Genomic DNA, 20399 nt, shown 5'->3' on the forward strand with positions numbered 1-20399 from the left:
CTCCACCCTTCTCTATCCAAATCTTACCTATCCCAGAAGGTCCAAATGAAAACCCTTCTCCTCCAGGCCTTCCCAAGACTGCTGTAACTCATCTGACAAATAGTCACATGCTACCTTGTGACATCTCTCCTACAGTTACTTTACTTTTATACCATTTTTAGCTTTATGTATTAAAATCTTGCAGGAATAAAGTAAATACATATACAATGAAACATCACTATGTACATAGCTAAGAATAAAAGTGATTACCCAAAATTACTAAAGCTACTTCCAAATAACATTGTTACCACTTCAAAAGAAAAACATTTTAAAATGTTACATTCAGTTACTTTCCTTCCTATCAGCTGTGTACTCAAAGAACTAATTCTTATACACACGCAAATAACTAAAAGACATGAACAGATACGTTCCATAGAAAGAATTCAGTTAGAAAATATACCGAAGTATTCAACCTTGTTAGTAATCAAAGAAATACAAACCAAAACAAAGTGGCATTTTTAGTCTGTTCCTGTAGCAATGTGTTTAGCCTTATGATGCCCATGCTGGTGAGGTTACATAATACTACTGCCAGCGGCAGTGTCAACTAGCATACCCTTTTGGAAAGCAATTTAGCAATGTGTTCACTCACTTGTTCACTTACTCATTCAACAAATATTTACTAAATACCACTTACAAGCCGGACACTTTCAATATATTATTACATCTAAGTCTTCATAAAATCATGCAAGGTAGGTTGTTAATACCCACTTAAGGAATGGGTATTAAGTGGAATGAGAAGTTAAATTATTCACACATGAACACACAACGAGTAGGATTCAACCTCAGGACAGGCTAGCTCCAAAGCCTGGTCCCTTTCCACTTTACCATACCATCCCAGCACCCCTCACCCTGACCCTCTTGACTCCTTTTTGATAAATTCATCCCTGTCAAAGATGTATTTACAATCTTGTAAGGTACTGAAATGATATAAAAAGGAGTTCTAGGCTGGGTACAGAGGCTCATGCCTGTAACCCCAGCACTTTGGGAGGCCAAGGCAGGCAGATCACATGAGGCCAGGAGTTCGAGACCAGCACAGCCAACATGACAAAACCCCATCTCTACTAAAAACACAAAAATTAGCCGGCAGTGGTGGTACATGTCTGTAATCCCACCTACTCAGGAGGCTGAGGCATGAAAATCGCTTGAACCCAGGAGGCAGAAGTTGCAGTGAGCTGAGATCGCACCACTGTACTCTAGCCTGGGCAACAGAGTGAGACTCTGTCTTTAAAAAATAAGTCTTCTAAGCTCCAGCAGCCACAGCAGCTGAGCGGCTACCACACTGCACAAGATGCTAGGTACCTGCTGACCACAAAAAACCTATCAAATTAAAGGACAGCCTCCTACCTATAGTAGATGTACGAGCTCACCTGAGGACCACACTCAACTTGGAGTGGGGAAGAATATAGGGAAGGATGCCTTCTTGAGATGGATCTCTGAATGCTTTAAAATTCATTTATAGTTGAGTATTATTTTTGTAATATTCAATAAAAAAAAATACATTCCTAAATGCAAACTTAAAATCAGATTAAAATGTTCATCTACCAAATTATCTGTTTCTTTGTTGTCATGGTTGCTGTTTTAATGGGCTATTCAGTATGAATAATGATATTGCTGAGATAAAGTACTTATCTCCTATCACTGATATTGAGCATAAATTAGTAAAAATTATTCCAGAAAGTATTTTTATACTACATATATAGCATCCCTTTGGCTCACTAATTTTCGGTTAGTAATTCTGTGAATCCATGTAAGAAAAAAAAAATTCATTGTTTTACAACAATTTAAAAATTTGGAAACCCCTAAATGGTCAACAAGTTAAGTAACATAATGGACTATTCCACTTAATGGGATTTTAGGCTGGCATTAAAAATCTCTACAACCAGTTCTTGACAAATATAAAAGATAGTTATGTTGTAACCTAATGAAAAAAATCAGGATACAAACTATATGAACAGATGGCCAACCATATTTTTTTTAATGTATGTATAAAGCAAAGAAATACACAAATTATTAAGAAGATCTCTCAGTGAGAGACTTAGGTATAAATTTTTTTCCTTTTCAACTTTATGTAGTTAAAAATTTTCTATAGATAAATGTTACTTAAAACAAAAAACTTAAAACACTCCTATATACAGAAGTCCAGCGAACAAAAACACACTGCAATAGATATTGTCTGAACCAACTAGGCCAGTTCAGTTACTGTCTTCCCGCCCTTTATATTCTGCTGTGATGCTGGGACTCAGCAAACCTGATTTCTGATTTCCCAGCTGGATCCATAGGCTCTGCCAATAGGAACTGCTAGAGGGAGACAAGGATGGAGACAAAAGGGACTTGTCCTTCCTGTCTCTTTATTTGCATCACCCCAACAGTGGTAATGCCCAACAGCAGCAGCTGAACCCAATATGCAATTTTTCCAACCCTAGGAGAACCAGTCTCATCACCTCCGTCAGAGACACTAGCACCAGGCACCTGGAGCCTCCTTCTCAGTTTGAGGTCTGGATCCCATGCCCGTGGGGCCACTCCTCAAGAGACAGCAACAGCAGCACAACACCTGCCCCTAAAAGATCTCAGTGTCAGCAGTAACTCCAACTGCCTCCTTTATTCCCCTAGGTCAAGAGTTGGGGAGCTGCTTCCCACAGTTGCTATCTATGATTCCTTAGAGTTCCTGTAACCCTTCCTTATTTTAAACCTAGTCAAGAAGTCTTCATCCTCTGACCCATAATTAAGGACTGCTGTTAACTATTACAGCTTTTATCAAATATTACTATTCAGCTACTTAAACTGTCCCCACAGCACAGATCCATCACATACCTTGAAGTGTTTTTTAATAATCTCTAGTAATCAGCTTCCCTGTCACATCACTTTTAAATAAAATATATACACACTTACTATTAATTTACTGTGTAATTCTCCTTTTACTGTGCTGTATAATAAAATGCTACCAACTGCTGTGCCAAGAGCCAATAAGTCAGTCTGGTTACTCGTTCCTACAGCTTCTGATTTCCTTTTTTTCCTCTGGGGACTTTCCTGGAAAACAAGAAAAACAATGTTTTTATTTAGTATTTCAAACACTAAAACATCATTAATGAACAAATACAAATGCCCACCAGACAACAAAAGACATTTTAAAAAGCAGGAAGAGAGAAGCTATTGGGTGATTTACTTCTCACTACTTTAAAAAGAAATTCCTCCAATGGGAAGAGAAATTCATAATTCTCTGTCCCCCGTCTCCCACCCCTACGGAAAAAAGACAGCAAATAGGAAAACCTGGTGTGTTCTTGGTACTCTCCTAACAGGTCCAAGAAGCCTCAATGGTGCTTCCACGTCTCAGAAACAGACCACCCCTCCTGACAGGTCCAATCCAAGCGAAGCCTTCACTCCCCATCCAAAGAGATTCATACCCAAAACTCTCTGAATCTGTAAGTCCATACCTCAGCAGCCAACTCTCCTTTTCCCCTCCTAATTTTTCCACAAATTCTAGCTTAGTTGTCGAGAAAAGGGACTCAAAAGTTTTTACCTTTATAAACATGCATTAACTTCAATTTGAGTCAACAAATAGCTTTAACTAGCAGGGCAGCTCAGAGCACACACAAAAGAGGTTGCCCCAGTGACTGGTCAAGGGCTGGCTCGGTGATTCAATGACTTCAGAGACATAAGTCTCACTCAAGTGGCAAATGCCACAAGACTTCTTTTATTTCAAAAGTGATGCTAACAGCTCATGTCTACCCAACAAAAAGACAATGACTCTAACTTAAAAGCACTACATCAGTTTATAATGCTGAATATTTATTATGATTTCAGAAGTTCTCTTCCGTGTTTTTTTAAATTACAGCTCACCAGCCTATATGTTTTTAGCATAAAGTTCTGAGAAATCCATTCTTTCACTGTAAAACAAGCCAATGCCATAGAAAAGAGAACATCTTCTTCTTAATAGTGTAGGATCTTAGCTCTACAGCATGCATGGGCACACACACAGCCCAAGACACGTAAAAATCTGTCTTAATTCAAAAACAACCAATGACAACCACAACGTTACTAGTGCATAAAGAGTATCAGGGAACAGAGTTAAAAAGCACTTCCCAGCCGGGCACGGTGGCTCATGTCTGTAATCCCAGCACTTTGGAAGGCCGAGGCGAGCAGATCATGAGATCAGGAGATGGAGACCATCCTGGCTAACACGGTGAAACCCTGTCTCTACTAAAAATACAAAAAATTAGCTGGGCGTGGTGGCGGGCGCCTGTAGTCCCAGCTACTCGGGAGGCTGAGGCAGGAGAATGGCATGAACCCAGGAGGCGGAGCTTGCAGTGAGCCAAGATTGCACCACTGCACTCCAGCCTGGGAGACAGAGCAACACTCGGTCTCAAAAAAAATAAAAATAAAAATAAAAATAAAAAGCACTTCCCATTTTTTTCTTTTAGTTATCCTAGAGGGATGTTACATTTAAAGAATTTGACTCATTGGACACACTTAGATTAACAAAATGCAGTCTAACAAAAAAAGATAACCTTCTACTTACAGGAAAAATAATATACATCTTGCAAGTCCTTAGAAATGTATTAATAAACACAAAAGAGAAGTTACAATTAAAAGCCAAAGAACAAGAAGTCTGATGGTCTCATTTAATTTGTTGAAACATTGAAACCTCAGCTTTAGCAGTGTTCTAGGTACCGGCTTCAGTTACATGAATTTCTAAAACTACCTTTCAATGATTTCAGGGGCAAATATAATTTCTGTATAAGGTTATAAATACAAACACCTATTTCAGGCAAGGAAAGTGGGTGGAAGTTCATCAACCTAGTACCATCTCAGCAGGAAAAGAGTCATCTTTTTTAAAAGACTTCAAGAAGGCTGAGCACGGTGGCTCACTCCTTTGGGAGGCTGAGGCAAGTGGATCACGAAGTCAGGAGTTCAAGACCAGCCTGGCCAAAATGGTGAAACCCCGTCTCTACTAAAAATACTAAAAAAATTAGCTGGGAGTGGTGGTGGGCGCCAGTAATCCCAGCTACTTGGGAGGCAGAGAATTGCTTGAACCCGGGAGGCAGAGGTTGCAGTGAGCCAAGATCCTTACACTGCACTCCAGCCTGAGCAACAAGAGACTCTATCTCAAACAAAACAAAACAAAAAAAGATTCCAGGAAATCTTTCTTCTACTCTTGGTTTTTCCAAATCAAAACTATCTAAATGGAAGTTTCTCAATGTGTGAAACAAAGATAAGCCCAAATATGTATATGCTTTATAGACAATTTGAATTTCCATTAAAAAGCACAAAAAAATTTTAGAAATTTACATAGCCTATGTCAAACATAACATAGTCAAAGCCTTAATTTCTGCATCTGCAAATCTCTGTATTTTTTGGTACAAGCAAGCAGGGGCAGGCAGAAAGAATATCTACAAGATTTATGACCAACTTTGAGGATCACTGGTCTCAACCTAAATAATACTCCAGTTTATTAAACTCAAAGAACTCACGACTCATTTATTTTTCAGGTTGGATAGTCTTTATTCAGCAGGATGAGCATACCTAAAAAGGTAACACATCAATCAGACCAGAAGTGTATATAACCAATGTACATTTTAATGAAAACTAATATTCCAAGTATTACCCATACTAAACATTTTTGAAACCAAGAGTTTAGTGCTGATTATAGATCACAAACTTCTGTTCGCATTTACTATCTAAACATGTTATTCCTGTAATCAAAAAACTTCAATGACTCTCCAGAGAATAAATCAATATGAACAGTTCTATGGCATTCAAAAGCATCCACAATTTGCCTTCAACCCACCTTCTCCAGTCTTATCTCCAATTCCGCCCTTACATTAACACTCCTTATACACACATTTTCCCATTTTGCTTTTGCTTTTCCCTTCACTTGGGAGGGGACCTTTCCTACTCACGTCAATTTTCATTAGTTAAAAATCCTATCCATGTTTTAAGGCGCACCTCAAATACCACCTCCTCCACGGAAATTTCTTTCCCTTAAGACACACGTCATACCCTGCATTAGACAAGGCAAATAAGAAGCGTATTTCTTCTTTTACACCTTAGTCAGTCAGTTGTGCTTCCTCTTAAGTGCCCAGCACAGATTATACAGATAAATATGTAAAGTAATAAAAAGGTAAGATAAAAAATTTAGTTCATATATTTGTAACTGGAAAATCTCAATTCCTGAAGGCACCAGGAGTGAATATCCCAAGGAGGTGATTTCTCAGACTAAGGCGTCTTTTCCACCATGAAGAGACTGAGTTAAGCAATGAATAATACTGAAACCTGTCTTACAAGAAAAGCTTATCAGCATTTGATCCATTATCAGCATTTGATCCAGAAACAATAAGGCTGAGGGAGAATCTGAATGGCGCATGTGCATGATTTATAAAAGCAAGGAGTTGTACAGATGGGATGAAGACAGAAAAAAAGCACATTCAGGTTATGAAAAGTCTGAATTTGTAAAGTAATTAAAGTAATGACTTTTTAGACTGAGATCCCAGAGAAAGGAGTTTTACATGCAGAGTCACTACACTCTCATAAAAATACATGTATAGAAACAAGTTTCACAGAGAAGTTTCCCATGGCTAGCAGTACTGATACTTTCAATTCTTTTTTTTTTTAATGTTACAATCCACTAAATTTATTACACACTTCACTAATGGATCAAAATCTGCTCTGAAAAATACTGAACTCTAGACACCAAAAAGTATGCCAAGTTTCAAGTTTCATTCTGCAATTAGTCTCCTAATCCATTTCTTCGTCTACCTCACTGCCACTGCATGTAAGTTTCTTGATCTACCTCACTGCCACTGTATGTGTGTAAGTTTTTACATAAAATCACATACAGCATTTATAACAAATCAATTAAGTCCTAATACATAGAAACTTCTATTTCTGCCAATCAGATCTATCTGCAACCTTTACTTCTTAGGAAGTTTAACTGTTAGCAAGACCTCAAGACAGACATGTGAACTGTCTTACATCTCTAAGGGATGGTAATGCAGACACCCAGCTCAGCTATCCTGTCCAATGTCTGAAATGCCATGTGCTTCATTCAACAAGTACTAAGCTGTACAGGGTCATCCTAATTGCAGTGACAGCAAAGCAGTATAAACACATTTACTACGACAGCCAATAGCAGACAGGTCTGTTAGAGAAGGAAAAGCAGAAAAGTTGGAAGACTTTCAAAAGTTTGAAGACAAACAGCAGCATCGGTTCCTAGTTGGCTGAGCCACTGTACTGTGTGGCTTTGGTAGAGAATATAATTAACATTTCTGCCTCAGTTTACACACATAAACTTGAGGAACTCTTAAAAATAGTATCCATCTAGATAGAGTCCATCCACGTGTATTTTTGCACTTTCCTATTTTCTTGTCCTCATTAAAGGTCCTCTTACCCCTGGCTCCAAAGACCAAATGGAGTGCTCAGCTACATAACATATGAAAACCCTCTAAAAACTATTGTGGCATGAATGTAAAGTACTGTAATCATTCTGTGACCAACAAGAGGTGAGAATCTAATTGTTCTAAACACTCGTGAACCACAAACTTAACCCATTACCCAAGAAACCCAACACTATCTATCTTTCTCCATTGATGAGTTATCATCACCACACTTTGTCTTTGGGTAGCAAACTGACAATTACTAAACCAAAGGTAGACTACTTTTCTTACAAACTGATTTACCATATTAAATGCCATATTAAATGGTAAAATGAGTCCAGATTCATTCAATAATAACATTAAGCCACTTATTACATGCTAGGCCATGCTACACCAGTCACATACACTGCCTAATTTGATCCTGAGGATCCTAAAAGGTGGATGATGTTACTTCTCTTTCAAATTTGAGAGTACTATACGCCATCATATACCAGGACCTTAACAAAATGCTGGAAAGTGGGTTCAGAGTATACCCTTTTCATGCCTCATACACTAAGCCTCAAAGATGTAAAATAAAAGAAAGGGTTTAGTAAGATGAGAGCACCTTAACATGTGCCTTTTTTTCTAAGATAAGACATACGACTTTTTAATTTTATACCATAATATATGTGCAAGTTTATTTTAATACAAGAAAACTGCCTCTCCTTGGTTTTTAAGTCAAACTGATGCTCCAAGAGGACACACCCTCAAAGTAGGGAATGTCTCTACATTCCTTCCAGCTCTCTCAGTTCTGTGACTCAAGACCGAAGAGTAACAAAATTAGGGCACTGGACCAGGAGTTCGGGGCACCTTGACTCTAGAGGCCACACTCCTTTATTGGTTATTAAGGCTTGGGTCAAGTCATTCGACGCTGAAATCTAAAAAAAAAAAATTTGTTTAATGTAGCTCAACTCTCATTTGTCAATGAGGTCCTCAAAATTAAAACAACTTGCTCAATACGACAAAACAAGTTTTGAGTCTTGGTTATGAACTCAAATCCAGTTATTTTTCTAATTTACCATAGTGTTGCACATATTCCAAAATTATGACTTTTAATATGAGGTTAGGAAACTTCTCTTGGGCATACAATGCAACTGAAAGTCAAGAAAAAAGCAAAGTGGGTGACATTTTTTCCAACCTAATATTAACTATTTTTTGCAGATAACCAAGAACTGGGCTCTCAAGGACCTGAGTTTTAATCCTGGTTCCATTTTTTACTTTATTCAAGTTGCTTAGTTTCCCAGAGTTTGTTTCTTCCCCCCAAACAAGGTAGAAAGTTCCTTCCTTATCAACATTTCAGGACTAACCATACAAATATCAGACATTAATAATACTTAACACTTAAAGCACTTACCTGTCAAGAACTATTCTAAGTGTTCTCTGCATTATTAAATATATTAATCTCCACAACCACTCTATGAAGTAGGTATTATTATCCTCATTTTACAAATGAGGAACCAGAGGCGCAATTACCACTATGAAGCAGAGGCTGGAATCAAATATAGACAGTATAGCTAGCTCGGGTCCATGCACCTACCTAACCACTGCTCCGTATTTCTCTCAGCATTAGTATTACTATCATTTTGCAGGACTGTTAAAATACAAACACAGAAAACTTTGAAAATAAAAGATAAGCAGAGCACTGTAATTTTAACAATAAAAACTGATTTTTTTTAAGTTTTGTGTTTGACTTATAAGCCCTAATAGGTTTACTTTATGAATCAACAGAATAAACTATGAAAACGTAGTGTAAAATTTGAAAAATATCTGAACATATCCAAAGTATAGCAACTTAGATGTATCCCTTCTCCCAACCCAAAAATTTAGCAGGTTTCCCAGGTCGTCAAAGAGAGTAAGATCTATCCTAAATACGAGCTTTTGCAGTTCTCCATACTGAAACAGCTCACACCACACACCTCAGGATACCTGATGCTTCCAAATCAATTTGCAGTGATTCGGTTTGGCTACTCTATGAATGCAATAACCACGTGCGTGCTGAGTTAGAGAGATGGAGCTGAGTGACTCAACTGTGAATGGCATTTACCTGACACGGGTCCCTAACAATGAAAAGCTTTGCCTAACTCGGCAGTTTTCCATCTAAGGGTAACTTCATCTGGCCTCATGAAACATTCACGAAATCAAGCTACTACTTCACTTTACCTCCACATCCTAACACAGACTTCAGATTGGGGTGGGTGGGGAGTGGTGTGATGGGCTTGAAAGCGGGGCGGGAGGGGCGAGCAGATGTTAAAATAAAAAAGCAGCGAGTTCAAAAGGCTGAGAATCCAGAGGTGCCTGGGAAAGGCAAAAGTTAAGAGTTGAGAGTCCCACGACCTGGATGTGGACAAGAACACGTGGTGAGCCGGCACCCAAAGGGGGGGGCAGGAGGGGGAAGGTCCGGAAGCAAGTACAGACTAGTCCACACCAACTGCCCAGAGCAAAACCGATGAGCTGGATCAGAGAAAGAGGAAAGTTAGATAGTCCCAAGATGGGGCTCTATCAAAAACCAGGACTCTGATGAGCAAGGTCCGGCAGAAGAAAGCCTCCCCAGCGGGACCAGGGGACTCGGCGAACATGGCTGCCCGTCAAGAGTGGGGCCCAGGCCGCATAGAGCCAGCCGGCAGGGCTCGGATACGCGACTGGCCGAGTCGAGCTGCTCCCTCCCTCACTGCCCTCACGGCAGGCCGCACGCGGGGCTGGCGGCTTGGGCCCAGTGCGCGCCGACGCCGCGCTCCGTGCCTTCTCGCCCCGGGCCGCCGAGAGCCACGCGCGATGCCCGGCCACGCGCCACCCGGCCCGCAGGCCCGAAGCCGAGCCCGGGAAGGCGCCCGCCCCGCGCTGTCCCGCTCGCTTTACCTTGGCCTGCAGCCGCGCTGGCGCCCAGGCCAGACAGGTGCAGGTACCACTGAGGTGCGCGGAAGGCACGTACTCCTGGTGCAGCCGGTTGTTGGCCGTCTCCCATACTCGTAGGTGACCGTCGGTAGAGGCCAAAGCGAAGTAGGCCTGGCTGTGCGGGGAGAAGGCGCAAGGGACCCCAGCCGGGGCCAGGGGGTCGCCGCTACCGCCGCCGCCCGCCGCCATTGCTGCTCTGGCCCCACTGCAGCCACGTGTTCGTCCGTGCGCAGGCGCACCGGCGCGGGGCGGGGCCTGGAGGAGGAAGTGAGGCGGAGGGAGCGCCGGGGGCTGAGGGAGCGCCGGGGTCTGAGGGGGTGGCTTTTCGCGTCGCGGGAGAGCTTCGGCGGAGCCACCCTGTGGACGGAGCCACCCTGTGGACGGTGGCCCGTTAGGGCCTGCTGCTAACTTGTTCTGGGGCGGGCGTGGGAGTATGGGAGAAAGTAATTGTAGAATCAAGATCAAGTCCCGTTCCTTTAAAAAAAAAAAAAGAAAGAAAGAAAGAAAGACGGTCGGCCGCGGTGGCTCACGCCTGTAATCACAACACTTTGGGAGGCCGAGGCGGGCGGAGCCCCTGAGATCAGGAGTTCGAGACCAGCCTGACCAACATGGAGAAACCCCCGTCTCTACTAAAAATTAAAAAATTAGCCGGGCGTGGTGGCGCATGTCTGTAATCCCAGCTACTCGGGAGGCTGAGGCAGGAGAATCGCTTGAACTCGGGAGGTGGAGGTTGCAGTGAGCCAAGATCGCGCCATTGCACTCCAGCTCTGGGCAACAAGAGAGAAACTCCGTCTCAAAAAATAAATAAATAATAATTTTGTTGTTGTTGTTGTTGTTTTTGTTTTTTGAGACGGAGTCTCGCTCTGTCGCCCAGGCTGGAGTGCAGTGGCGCGATCTCGGCTCACTGCAAGCTCCGCCTCCTGGGTTTACGCCATTCTCCTGCCTCAGCCTCCTGAGTAGCTGGGACTACAGGCGCCCGCCACCGCGCCCGGCTAATTTTTTGTATTTTTAGTAAAGACGGGGTTTCACCGTGGTCTCGATCTCCTGACCTTGTGATCCGCCCGCCTCGGCCTCCCAAAGTGCTGGGATTACAGGCGTGAGCCACCGCGCCCGGCCATAAATAATGATTTTAAAAACTTTTTTAAAAATGATAAGGTAGAACGAAAGGTTTAAAGGAAATCTTTCAGCCGAGCGCGGTGGCTTACGCCTGTTACCGCAGCACTCTGGGAGGCCCAAAGCGGGCAGATCGCCCAAGGTGAGACCAACCTAGGCAAAATGGCGAAACCTCATCTCTACTTAAAATACAAAAATTAACCGGGAGTGGTGGCGCGCTCCTGTAGTCCCAGCTACTCGGGAGACTGAGGCAGGAGAATCCTTGAACCCGGGAGGTGGAGGTTGCAGTGAGCCGAGATCGTCACGCCACTGCACTCCAGTCTAGGTAACAGAGCGAGACTCTGTCCAAAAATAAATAAATAAATAAATAAATAAGAAGAAATCTTCACTTTCCAATTCATGATGATTGTAACAACTGCTTCCGTTTTCCCCTATTCATTTCCAGGCTGTAATCATTTACAACACAACAATTTATTCAATTATAATAATGTAAAAGTAATGATTGAAACGGCTATTCACTCCTGTTTCTCCAGATTTATCTCATGTTGCTATATCAAATAGACATTTTTAGGCACGCGCCCATAGTCTGGAGGCTGAGGGAGGAGGATGGCTTGAGCCCACGAGGTCGAGGCCACAGTGAGCTATGACTGCTCCACTGCACTCTAGCCTGGGTGACAGAGTGAGACCCTGTATCCAAAAAAAAAAGGGGGCGGGCGGGGTAGATTTTTATGTTTCTCTTAAATATTTCACCAAATCAATGCATTCTAATTAAAGGAATGCCAGGTACTGTTCTGCCCACACAGAGCTTATTGCCTGCCAGGAAAGATAAAAACCACTCTCAGGGCCATTGAAAGGCTCAAGCTTTTACAGCTATGGAATGGCATGGTGAGATTTGCATTTTATTGTATTGTTTTGTTTTGTTTTCTTGTTTGTTTTTATTTTTTGAGGCAGAGTCTCACTGTGCCCAGGCTGGAGTGCAATGGCACAATCTCAGCTCACTGCAACCTCCACCTTCTGGTTCAAGCCATTCTCCTGCCTCAGCCTCACGAGTAGCTGGGATTACAGGCGTGCGCCACCACACTCAGCTAATTTTTGTATTTTTGTAGAGACAGGGTTTCACCGTGTTGGCCAGGCTGGTCTCGAACTCCTGACCTCAAGTAATCCACCCGCCTCAGCTTCCCAAAGTTCTGGGATTATAGGCACCAGCCACTGCGCCTGGCCAAGATTTGCATTTTAGAAAGATTACATGGAGACAGTGTAATGAATGTGTTAGGAGGAAGCTAGGTTGGAGGCTCGAAAACCCAGGTGGAGATGATGGTGAGTGGCTTCGAGAAATGGCGATGCAAGGAAGTTTCAAGAGATGTTTATTATGTACAATGAGCCAGATTTCAAGTGGCCAAGGGAGAGAGGGAGAAAGGGCCAAGGATTACTTACTGAGCTTTTACTGGGAGAGACTGGTTGGTGACCCAATTCACTTAGGACAGTGAATCCTGGAAGATTTTTGTGCAAGAAGATGATAGTGTCTTTAGTCTGGGAATGCTAAATTTGAGACATCTAATTTGGCACTTGGATTCATTCAGTCACTCAAACAAACTGAATGCCTGCTATGTGCCAGGCACTGTTTTAGGGTACCAGGAATCCACCAGTGATCATGAGAGACAAGATTCCTGCTTTCATGAAGCTTACATTCTAGTCAGGGAAGCACATAATAAACAAACAAATAAAACTGTATTTCAGCTAGTGCAAGCTGCTATAAAGAGAAATAAAGAGGGAAAATAGAGTTTAAGTATTGGAAGGAATTAGGGACAGCCTCACTCAGACCATGCAAGATCAGAAGGAAGAGCAGTCAATGTGGAAAGAATAGCAAGTGCAAAGACTGAGGCAACAAAGACCTTGACTAATTGAAAGAAAAAGCTTTGGAGAAACTTAGGGTAGATAGTGACAACTAGAAAAATCAAAGGTAGTAGCTGAGTTCAGAGGGAGCCAGATTATTTAGTACCTTGTTAATTAAAGTATTTGGATTTTATTCTAAGTATGATAGAAATAAGCCACTGGAGAGTTGTTTTTTTTTTATTTTTTTTTTTAAGAGATGGGGTCTTTCTGTGTTGCCCAGGCTAGTCTCGAACTCCTGCACTCAAGGGATCCTCCTGCCTTGACCTCCCAAAGTGCTGGAATTACAGGTGTGAGCCACCGCGTCCCGCCCCACTGCAGTTTTGAGCAATGAAATAACATGATCTGATTTATATTATTGAAAGACCTCCTGGCTGCTAGATGAAGTCTGTAGGCAAGAATGAAAGCAGAAAGACAAGGTAGAAGGCTGTGGAGTAGTAGTCGGAACAAGGGCAATGATTGGTAGGACTCTGATGAAAGCAATGAAGGTAGCGAAAAATGATCGGATTCCAAATATAATCTGAAGTTAGAGCCAACAGGAATTGCTACATGAATTGATTGTGAAGGGTGAGGAAAACAGATGGATGAAGAGTGACTCTGATGCCTGGGCAAATAAGTGAATAGTGATACCATTAGCTCAATTGGGGAAAGAGTTTTGAGTGGAATGGAGATCAATGTTTGCACTTGCTGTTCTCTGCACACTGACTGCCCTTCCTTCTGACCTGGCAGGGCCTGAGTGAGGCTTTTCCTAATTCCTTCGAATACTTAAGCTCTCATTTCCTTTCTCTGCTTTATTTCTCCTTGTAGCACTTTGCACTAGCTGAAATAAAGATTCTTTTTTTTTTTTTTTGAAATGGAGTCTTGCTCAGCCACCCAGACTGGAGTGCAGTGGCGCAATCTCCACTCACTGAAACCACCATCTCCTGGGTTCAAGTGATTCTCCCATTTCAGCCTCCCGAGTAGCTGGGATTACAGGCATCCGCCATCATGCCCAGCTAATTTTTGTATTTTAGTAGAGACAGGATTTCACCGTGTTGGCCAGGCTGGTCTCGAACTCCTGACCTCAGGTGATCTGCCGACCTCAGCCTCCCAAAGTGCTAGGATTACAGGTGTGAGCCACTGCACCTAGCCTAGAGATTCATTTTTAAATGTGTTTATTATCTGCTTCCCTGACTAGAATGTAATCAGTTTTGGATAGTTAAGTTTGCGATACCTACTATACATTCAAGTAGGGTTGTTCAATAAGAAGTTAAGATATAGGCCGGACGCGGTCGCTCAATCCTGTAATCCCAGCACTTTGGGAGGCCGAGACAGGCGGATCACGAGGTCAGGAGATCGAGACTATCCTGGCTAACATGGTGAAACTCCGTCTCTACTACAAAAACCCAAAAAAACTAGCCGGGCGAGGTGGCGGGCACCTGTAGTCCCAGCTACTCGGGAGGCTGAGGCAGGAGAATGGCGTGAACCCGGGAGGCAGAGCTTGCAGTGAGCCGAGATCCAGCCACTGCACTCCAGCCTGGGTGACAGAGCGGGACTCTGTCTCAAGAAAAAAAAAAAACAAGCAAGAAGTTAAGATATATGAGTTGGGACTTGGAGAAAACATCACAGTTAGAGAGATGAGTTTGGGAAGCATTAGCATACAGATGCTATATGAAACCGTGGGACTGGAATGATCATGTTGAGCGTTAGTATAGATAGAAAAGAATTTAGCCCCAAGCTGTGCCAATCTTTCGAGGTCAGGGAGAGGAAGAGGATCTTGCAGAGGAGATTGAGAAGAGAAAACAGCAAGGCAGGATGAAAACCCAGGAGAAGGAGGTGACCCAGAAACCAAATTTTTATAATTTCAGAAGCAAAACACGATAAAGCCATGTCAAATGCAGCAAAGATGAAAACTAAGAATTAACTAGTAGACTTGGGAAGATCAGGGTCATTGATGCCTTCAAAAGCATTTTTAGGCCAGGTGCAGCAGCTCACTCCTGTAATCCTAGCACTCTGGGAGGCCAAGGCAAGAGGATCACTTAAGCCCAGGAGTTCGAGACCAGCCCAAGCAACATGGAGAAACCCCATCTCTACAAAAAAATTGAAAATTAGCCAGGTGTGGTGGAGTGTGCCTGTGGTCCCAGCTACTTGGGAGGCTGAGGTGGGAGGATCACCTGAGCCGGGGAGGTAACGGCTGCCGTGAGCGGTGATCTTGCTACTGCACTCCAGCCTGGGCAACCGAGTGAGGTCTTGTCTCAAAACAACAACAAGAAAACATTCTTAGTAGAGAGGTAGGGGGAAATTTTTATTGTGAATGGTAGAGGAGAAAAAGGGAGGTGAAAAACTGAAGATAAGTATAGACAACTACTTCAAGGATTTTTGTTATAAAAGAGCAGATATGAGTTTGCATGAAGAAAGTTCTGAGCTAAAATTATCAGATTTGTTAGTCATAAATATGCAAATAAAAATAAAAGCTTATTGTGCACTTACTATATGTCACTCTCTAAGTGTTTCATGTGTATTAATTCATTTAGTCCTCACAATAGCCCTGCAATGTAGAAACTATTAATATCTTCATTTTTCACATAAGAAAACTAATAAGAGCTAGGAAGTAGAAAAGGAGCTAGATTTCTAACCCAAGTTATCTTTGGGTTCTGACAATCTTACCCAATGAGTACATGTAGGGTTCACATGTATGACCCTCCCATATCCAAGCATATCAATTCCTTAACTTGCTCCTCTTCAATAATCTTGGCCTCTACCCTACATCAGCCAATCCCTCCCATGGTCATGTCCCATACCTTGTCATTGCAATAATGGCACCAACTCCATAATCTCAATTTCCACACCCCCTCTCTTACAACCAACTCCTATCTTTCCAGTTTGCTCCCTCTAGTTCTCAGTCTCCAGCCCATCTTTCTACCATTGAGTCCACATTCTTTTCACCATCTTTCATTTCTTCTCTCTGATGGCTGCACTTCCCTCTCTATGTAACTTAAACTATATAATTATAACCCTCAATTCCCCTGCCTCTTTCTCATATCACGTTCCTGCCTTGGTAAAACCACAAGCCTGGGAAAGACTAACTATCCAACTGCAAACACCTGAAGGTCACTAAAGAGAAGCCGTAGCCACTCTATTACGACTTGTTTTCTTTTCTGTTTTTTTGTTTTGTTTTGTTTTGTTTTGTTTTGTTTTTTTGAGACGGAGTCTCTCTCTGTTGCCCAGGCTGGAGTTCAGTGGCACAATCTCGGCTCACTGTAACCTCCACCTCCTGGGTTCAAGCAATTCTCCTGCCTCAGCCTCCTGAGTAACTGGGACTACAGGTGCGTGCCACCACGCCTGGCTAAGTTTTTTTTGTATTTTTAGTAGAGACGGGGTTTCACCATGTTAGCCAGGATGGTCTCGATCTCCTGATCTCAGGTGATCCACCCGCCTCGGCCTCCCAAAGTGCTGAGATTACAGGCGTGAGCCACCGCATCTGGCCTGTTTCTGTTTTGATACAGGGTCTCGCTCTGTCACCCATGCTGGAGTGCAATGGTGTGACCTTGGCTCACTGCAACCTCTGCCTCCCAGGCTCAAGCTGTTCTCCCGCCTCGGCCTCCCAAGTAGCTGAGACTACAGGCACGCACCACCACACCCGGCTGCATTTTTTGTTTTGTTTGGTTTTTTTTTGTTGTTGTTTTTTTTTTCAGAGACAGAGTTTTGCCATGTTGCCTGAACTGGTTTCAAACTCCTGAGCTCAAGCGGTCCACCCATCTCAGCCTCCCAAAGTGCTGGGATTCTGACTCTTATCCACTTGAAATTCACGTGGGAAGTTAATGTTGCCCAGTTATCAAACAACTGTTACTCTAGTCCATTCATTTCCACTAGTTCATATCATCTGTCGCCTCAAACCTACTCCTCCATCCTCACTCCCAGCAAATGACTTTGCTTCTTATTTCCTGGGAAAATAGAGGCAATCACAAGAGGACTTCCACAAGCTTCCAGTCCCACAGAATCCACCCACCTGTGCCCCATCTCTCCTGCTACTCTGAGTGAACAGCCTATGCTCCTGGCAAAGGCTGCCCTGCACTTCAGGTCTAGGTTCCATCCCCTCTTGCCTAGTCAAGAATATGACTCTAAAAAGCCTTCCCTCTCTGCGAGCATCCATTTTTACCTCTGAACTTCATCCCTCTCATCAAGATATCAACATGCTATTATTTATCCTTTCTTAAAAAAAAAAAATTCCTTTGACTCCACTTCCCCCCCAGTTACTATCCCAATCTTTCCTTTAAAATGACACTCAGGCCAGGCACGGTGGCTCATGCCTGTTATCCCAGCACTTTGGGACACCAAGGCGGGAATATCACCTGAGGTCAACCAGCCTGACCAACCTGGTGAAACCCCCGCCTCTACTAAAAATACAAACATTAGCCGGGCGTGGTGGTAGGCACCTACAATCCCAGCTATTTGGGAGGCTGAGGCAGGAGAATTGCTTGAACCCAGGAGGCGGAGGTTGCAGTGAGCCAGGTGCCACTGCACTCCAACCTGGGCAACAGAGCGAGACTCCATCTCAAAAAATAAAGAGTACTTGTGGTAAGTGCTAACAAAGGAAAGTACAGGGCATAAGAGAAAGTAGGCTGGCATGGAGGGACGGGGTCAGGGAAGAGCTCTCTAAGGAAACACATCGAAGACATTTAGAAAGGCGGTATTTCACCCTTGTCCAAAGCACATTGTTTCCTCACATAGAAAATCTCGTATAGATCTTTCAGCCACTTTGAGGGACAAATAACAAAGCCAAAGGCAATGTAATTCACCAATGTTTGCTGAGTGCTTTTTTTTTTCTTTTTGAGACAGAGTCTCACTCTACCGCACAGACTGGAGTGCAGTGGCGCGATCTCGGCTTACTCCAACCTCCACCTCCCGGGTTCAAGCAGTTCTCCTGCCTCAGCCTCCTGAATCACTGGGACTGCAAGATGTGCACAACCACGCCCGGCTAATTTTTAGGATAGATGGGGTTTTTCACCATGTTGATCAGGCTGGTCTTGAATTCCTGACCTCGGGTGATCCACCTGCCTCAGCCTCCCAAAGCACTAGGATTACAGGTGTAAGCCACTGCACCAGGCCCTGTTGAGTGCTTTTTAGGTACAAAGCAGAAGATGATAAGCACAGAAGTGTAGGCAAATTTTTAGAGGAATTTAGAAGATGGTAACATCTGATTCAGTTTTTGAGGATCCAATGAGGTAGACTTATTAGGTATGAACAAGAGTTCTCGAAAGGGCATTCCAGGCAGAAGGTACTAGAAGAGCAAAGGCATGCAAACAAAAAAGGATGGGGCACATTCAAAGAATAGGGGGTGGTTTTGTCAGCTAGTACCTTGAAAGGAAGTGTAGCCTGGTGCTGAATGCCAGCGTAAGGAGTAAAAAGTCATTGAAAGTTTGGGGCAGACAAGTGAATTTATGAGAATCACACTTTAGGAAAAGGAGTCACGTATCCAACTGTCTGCAAGGCATTTGCATATGGACAATTCACCAAGAGTGGTTTAAGCTCAATGAGTCCTAATGGAAGTCCCTGTAATTCCCTCTAAAACATCTTGTTGCAGAGGCTACTAATTGTACCCTAAATTCCATTTATCCCTAAATTTCTCTACTACATTAAGGAACCTTCCATTTTTACCTGGGCATAAACCTTTCCATAACAAAGACTACATTGTCCAGCATTTTTTTTTTTTTTTTTTGAGACAGTTTTGCTCTCTTGCCTAGGCTGGAGTGCAATGGCACAATCTCGGCTCACTGCAACCTCCTCCTCCTGGGTTCAAGCAATTCTCCTGCCTCAGCCTCCTGAGTAGCTGGAATTACAGGTGCATGCCACCATGCCCAGCTAATGTTTGTATTTTTTGTAGAGATGGGGTCTCACCATGTTGGCTAGGCTGGTCTCGAACTCCTGACCTCAAGTCATCTGCCCTCCTCGGCCTCCCAATGTGCTGGGATTGCAGGTGTGAGCCACCGCACCCAGCCTGTCCAGCCTTCTTTCAAATAAGGTGAGCCCATGTGAGATGGGACTGTAGAACAATATTCTTAAAATGAGACTGTATGCTTTTCTTCACTGTTTTTTCATTATTAATCCCTGGAACTAAATGTGATAGCCAGGACTGGAACATCCACATGGGCTTTGAAGAGAAAATAACACGCTGAGAATGGCAGAGCCACAAGACTGAAGGACCTAGAAATCCAGAAGCATTACATGTGCCCTGGACCAAGTCCTTTGGACTTTTTTTGGTTTTGTTTTTTGTTTTTTGTTTTTGAGATAGGATCCCACTCTATTGCCCAGGTTGTAGTGTAGTGGCATGGTCATGGCTCACTTCAGTCTCAACCTCCCGGACTCAAGCAATCCACCTTCCTCAGCCTACTGAGTAGCTGAAACTACAGGTGTGCACCACCACACCTGGCTAATTGTTTATTTTTTTAGGGATGGTGTGTGTGGGGAGGGGGAGGTCTCACTATCATGCCCAGGATGGTCTCAAAATCCCGGGCTTAAGCAATCCTCTGCTTTGGCCTCCCAAAATGCTGGAATTACAGGTATGAGCCACCGTGGCTGCACTTCATTTAGGTGAGAGAAAATGAACTTTCTTCTCCAAGTACTATATGTTAGGTTGCGCAGCTGGACCTAATTCTGCTCATTCTTTTGTATTCTTTGAGTCAGTTGGTGCTACCACCAGCTGTCCAGTTAGCACTGTAGAAAGCCAGGAGTCAGTCCTCTTTATTCCCCAGCCCCACATCTCACTTCTACCCAAACACATACACACATCAGGTAAATCATCAGATTCTATTTTATCTTTTAAATAACTCCTCATTCAATCCCCTTACCTCCATCCAATTCTATCACCTCTGTTCTTATTTGAGCCTTTACATCTCTCACCTAAGCTGCCACTACTGCTTTTAATTGGACTCTCTTCCTCCAGGCTGCTACCTAAGTATGATCTTTGCAAATCGTAAGTGTAACCATGCCATCTCTCTCTACTTTAAGCCCTTCCTTCCCAATCTTGCTGGCATGTACAGGAAAAAATCTATACCGCTTAATACATATGGATTATAA

The 20399-nt window shown here is 43.1% G+C and overlaps 1 protein-coding gene across 3 annotated transcripts in view; it reads right to left on the reverse strand.

Annotated features, from left to right (window-relative positions):
• The window catches only part of WDR43 (WD repeat domain 43), a 56105-nt gene extending 45544 nt beyond the window's left edge, over window positions 1-10561 (reverse strand). For 2 of the 3 annotated variants that reach the window (XM_005576225.4, XM_074012064.1), the window contains exons 1-2: window positions 10305-10561; window positions 2929-3066 (exon numbers count right to left, since the gene is read on the reverse strand). In XM_005576225.4, coding sequence (XP_005576282.3) covers window positions 2929-3066; window positions 10305-10529 — 363 coding nt within the window. In that variant the 5' untranslated portion in view covers window positions 10530-10561. Of the gene's footprint in view, window positions 1-2928; window positions 3067-10304 lie in introns of those variants that run through there. The other variant, XM_074012065.1, reaches the window with a different exon arrangement.
• Between the last annotated feature and the right edge of the window lie 9838 nt (window positions 10562-20399).

This window comes from Macaca fascicularis, chromosome 13 (assembly GCF_037993035.2).
Source record: "Macaca fascicularis isolate 582-1 chromosome 13, T2T-MFA8v1.1".
Taxonomy (NCBI): Eukaryota; Metazoa; Chordata; class Mammalia; order Primates; family Cercopithecidae; genus Macaca; species Macaca fascicularis.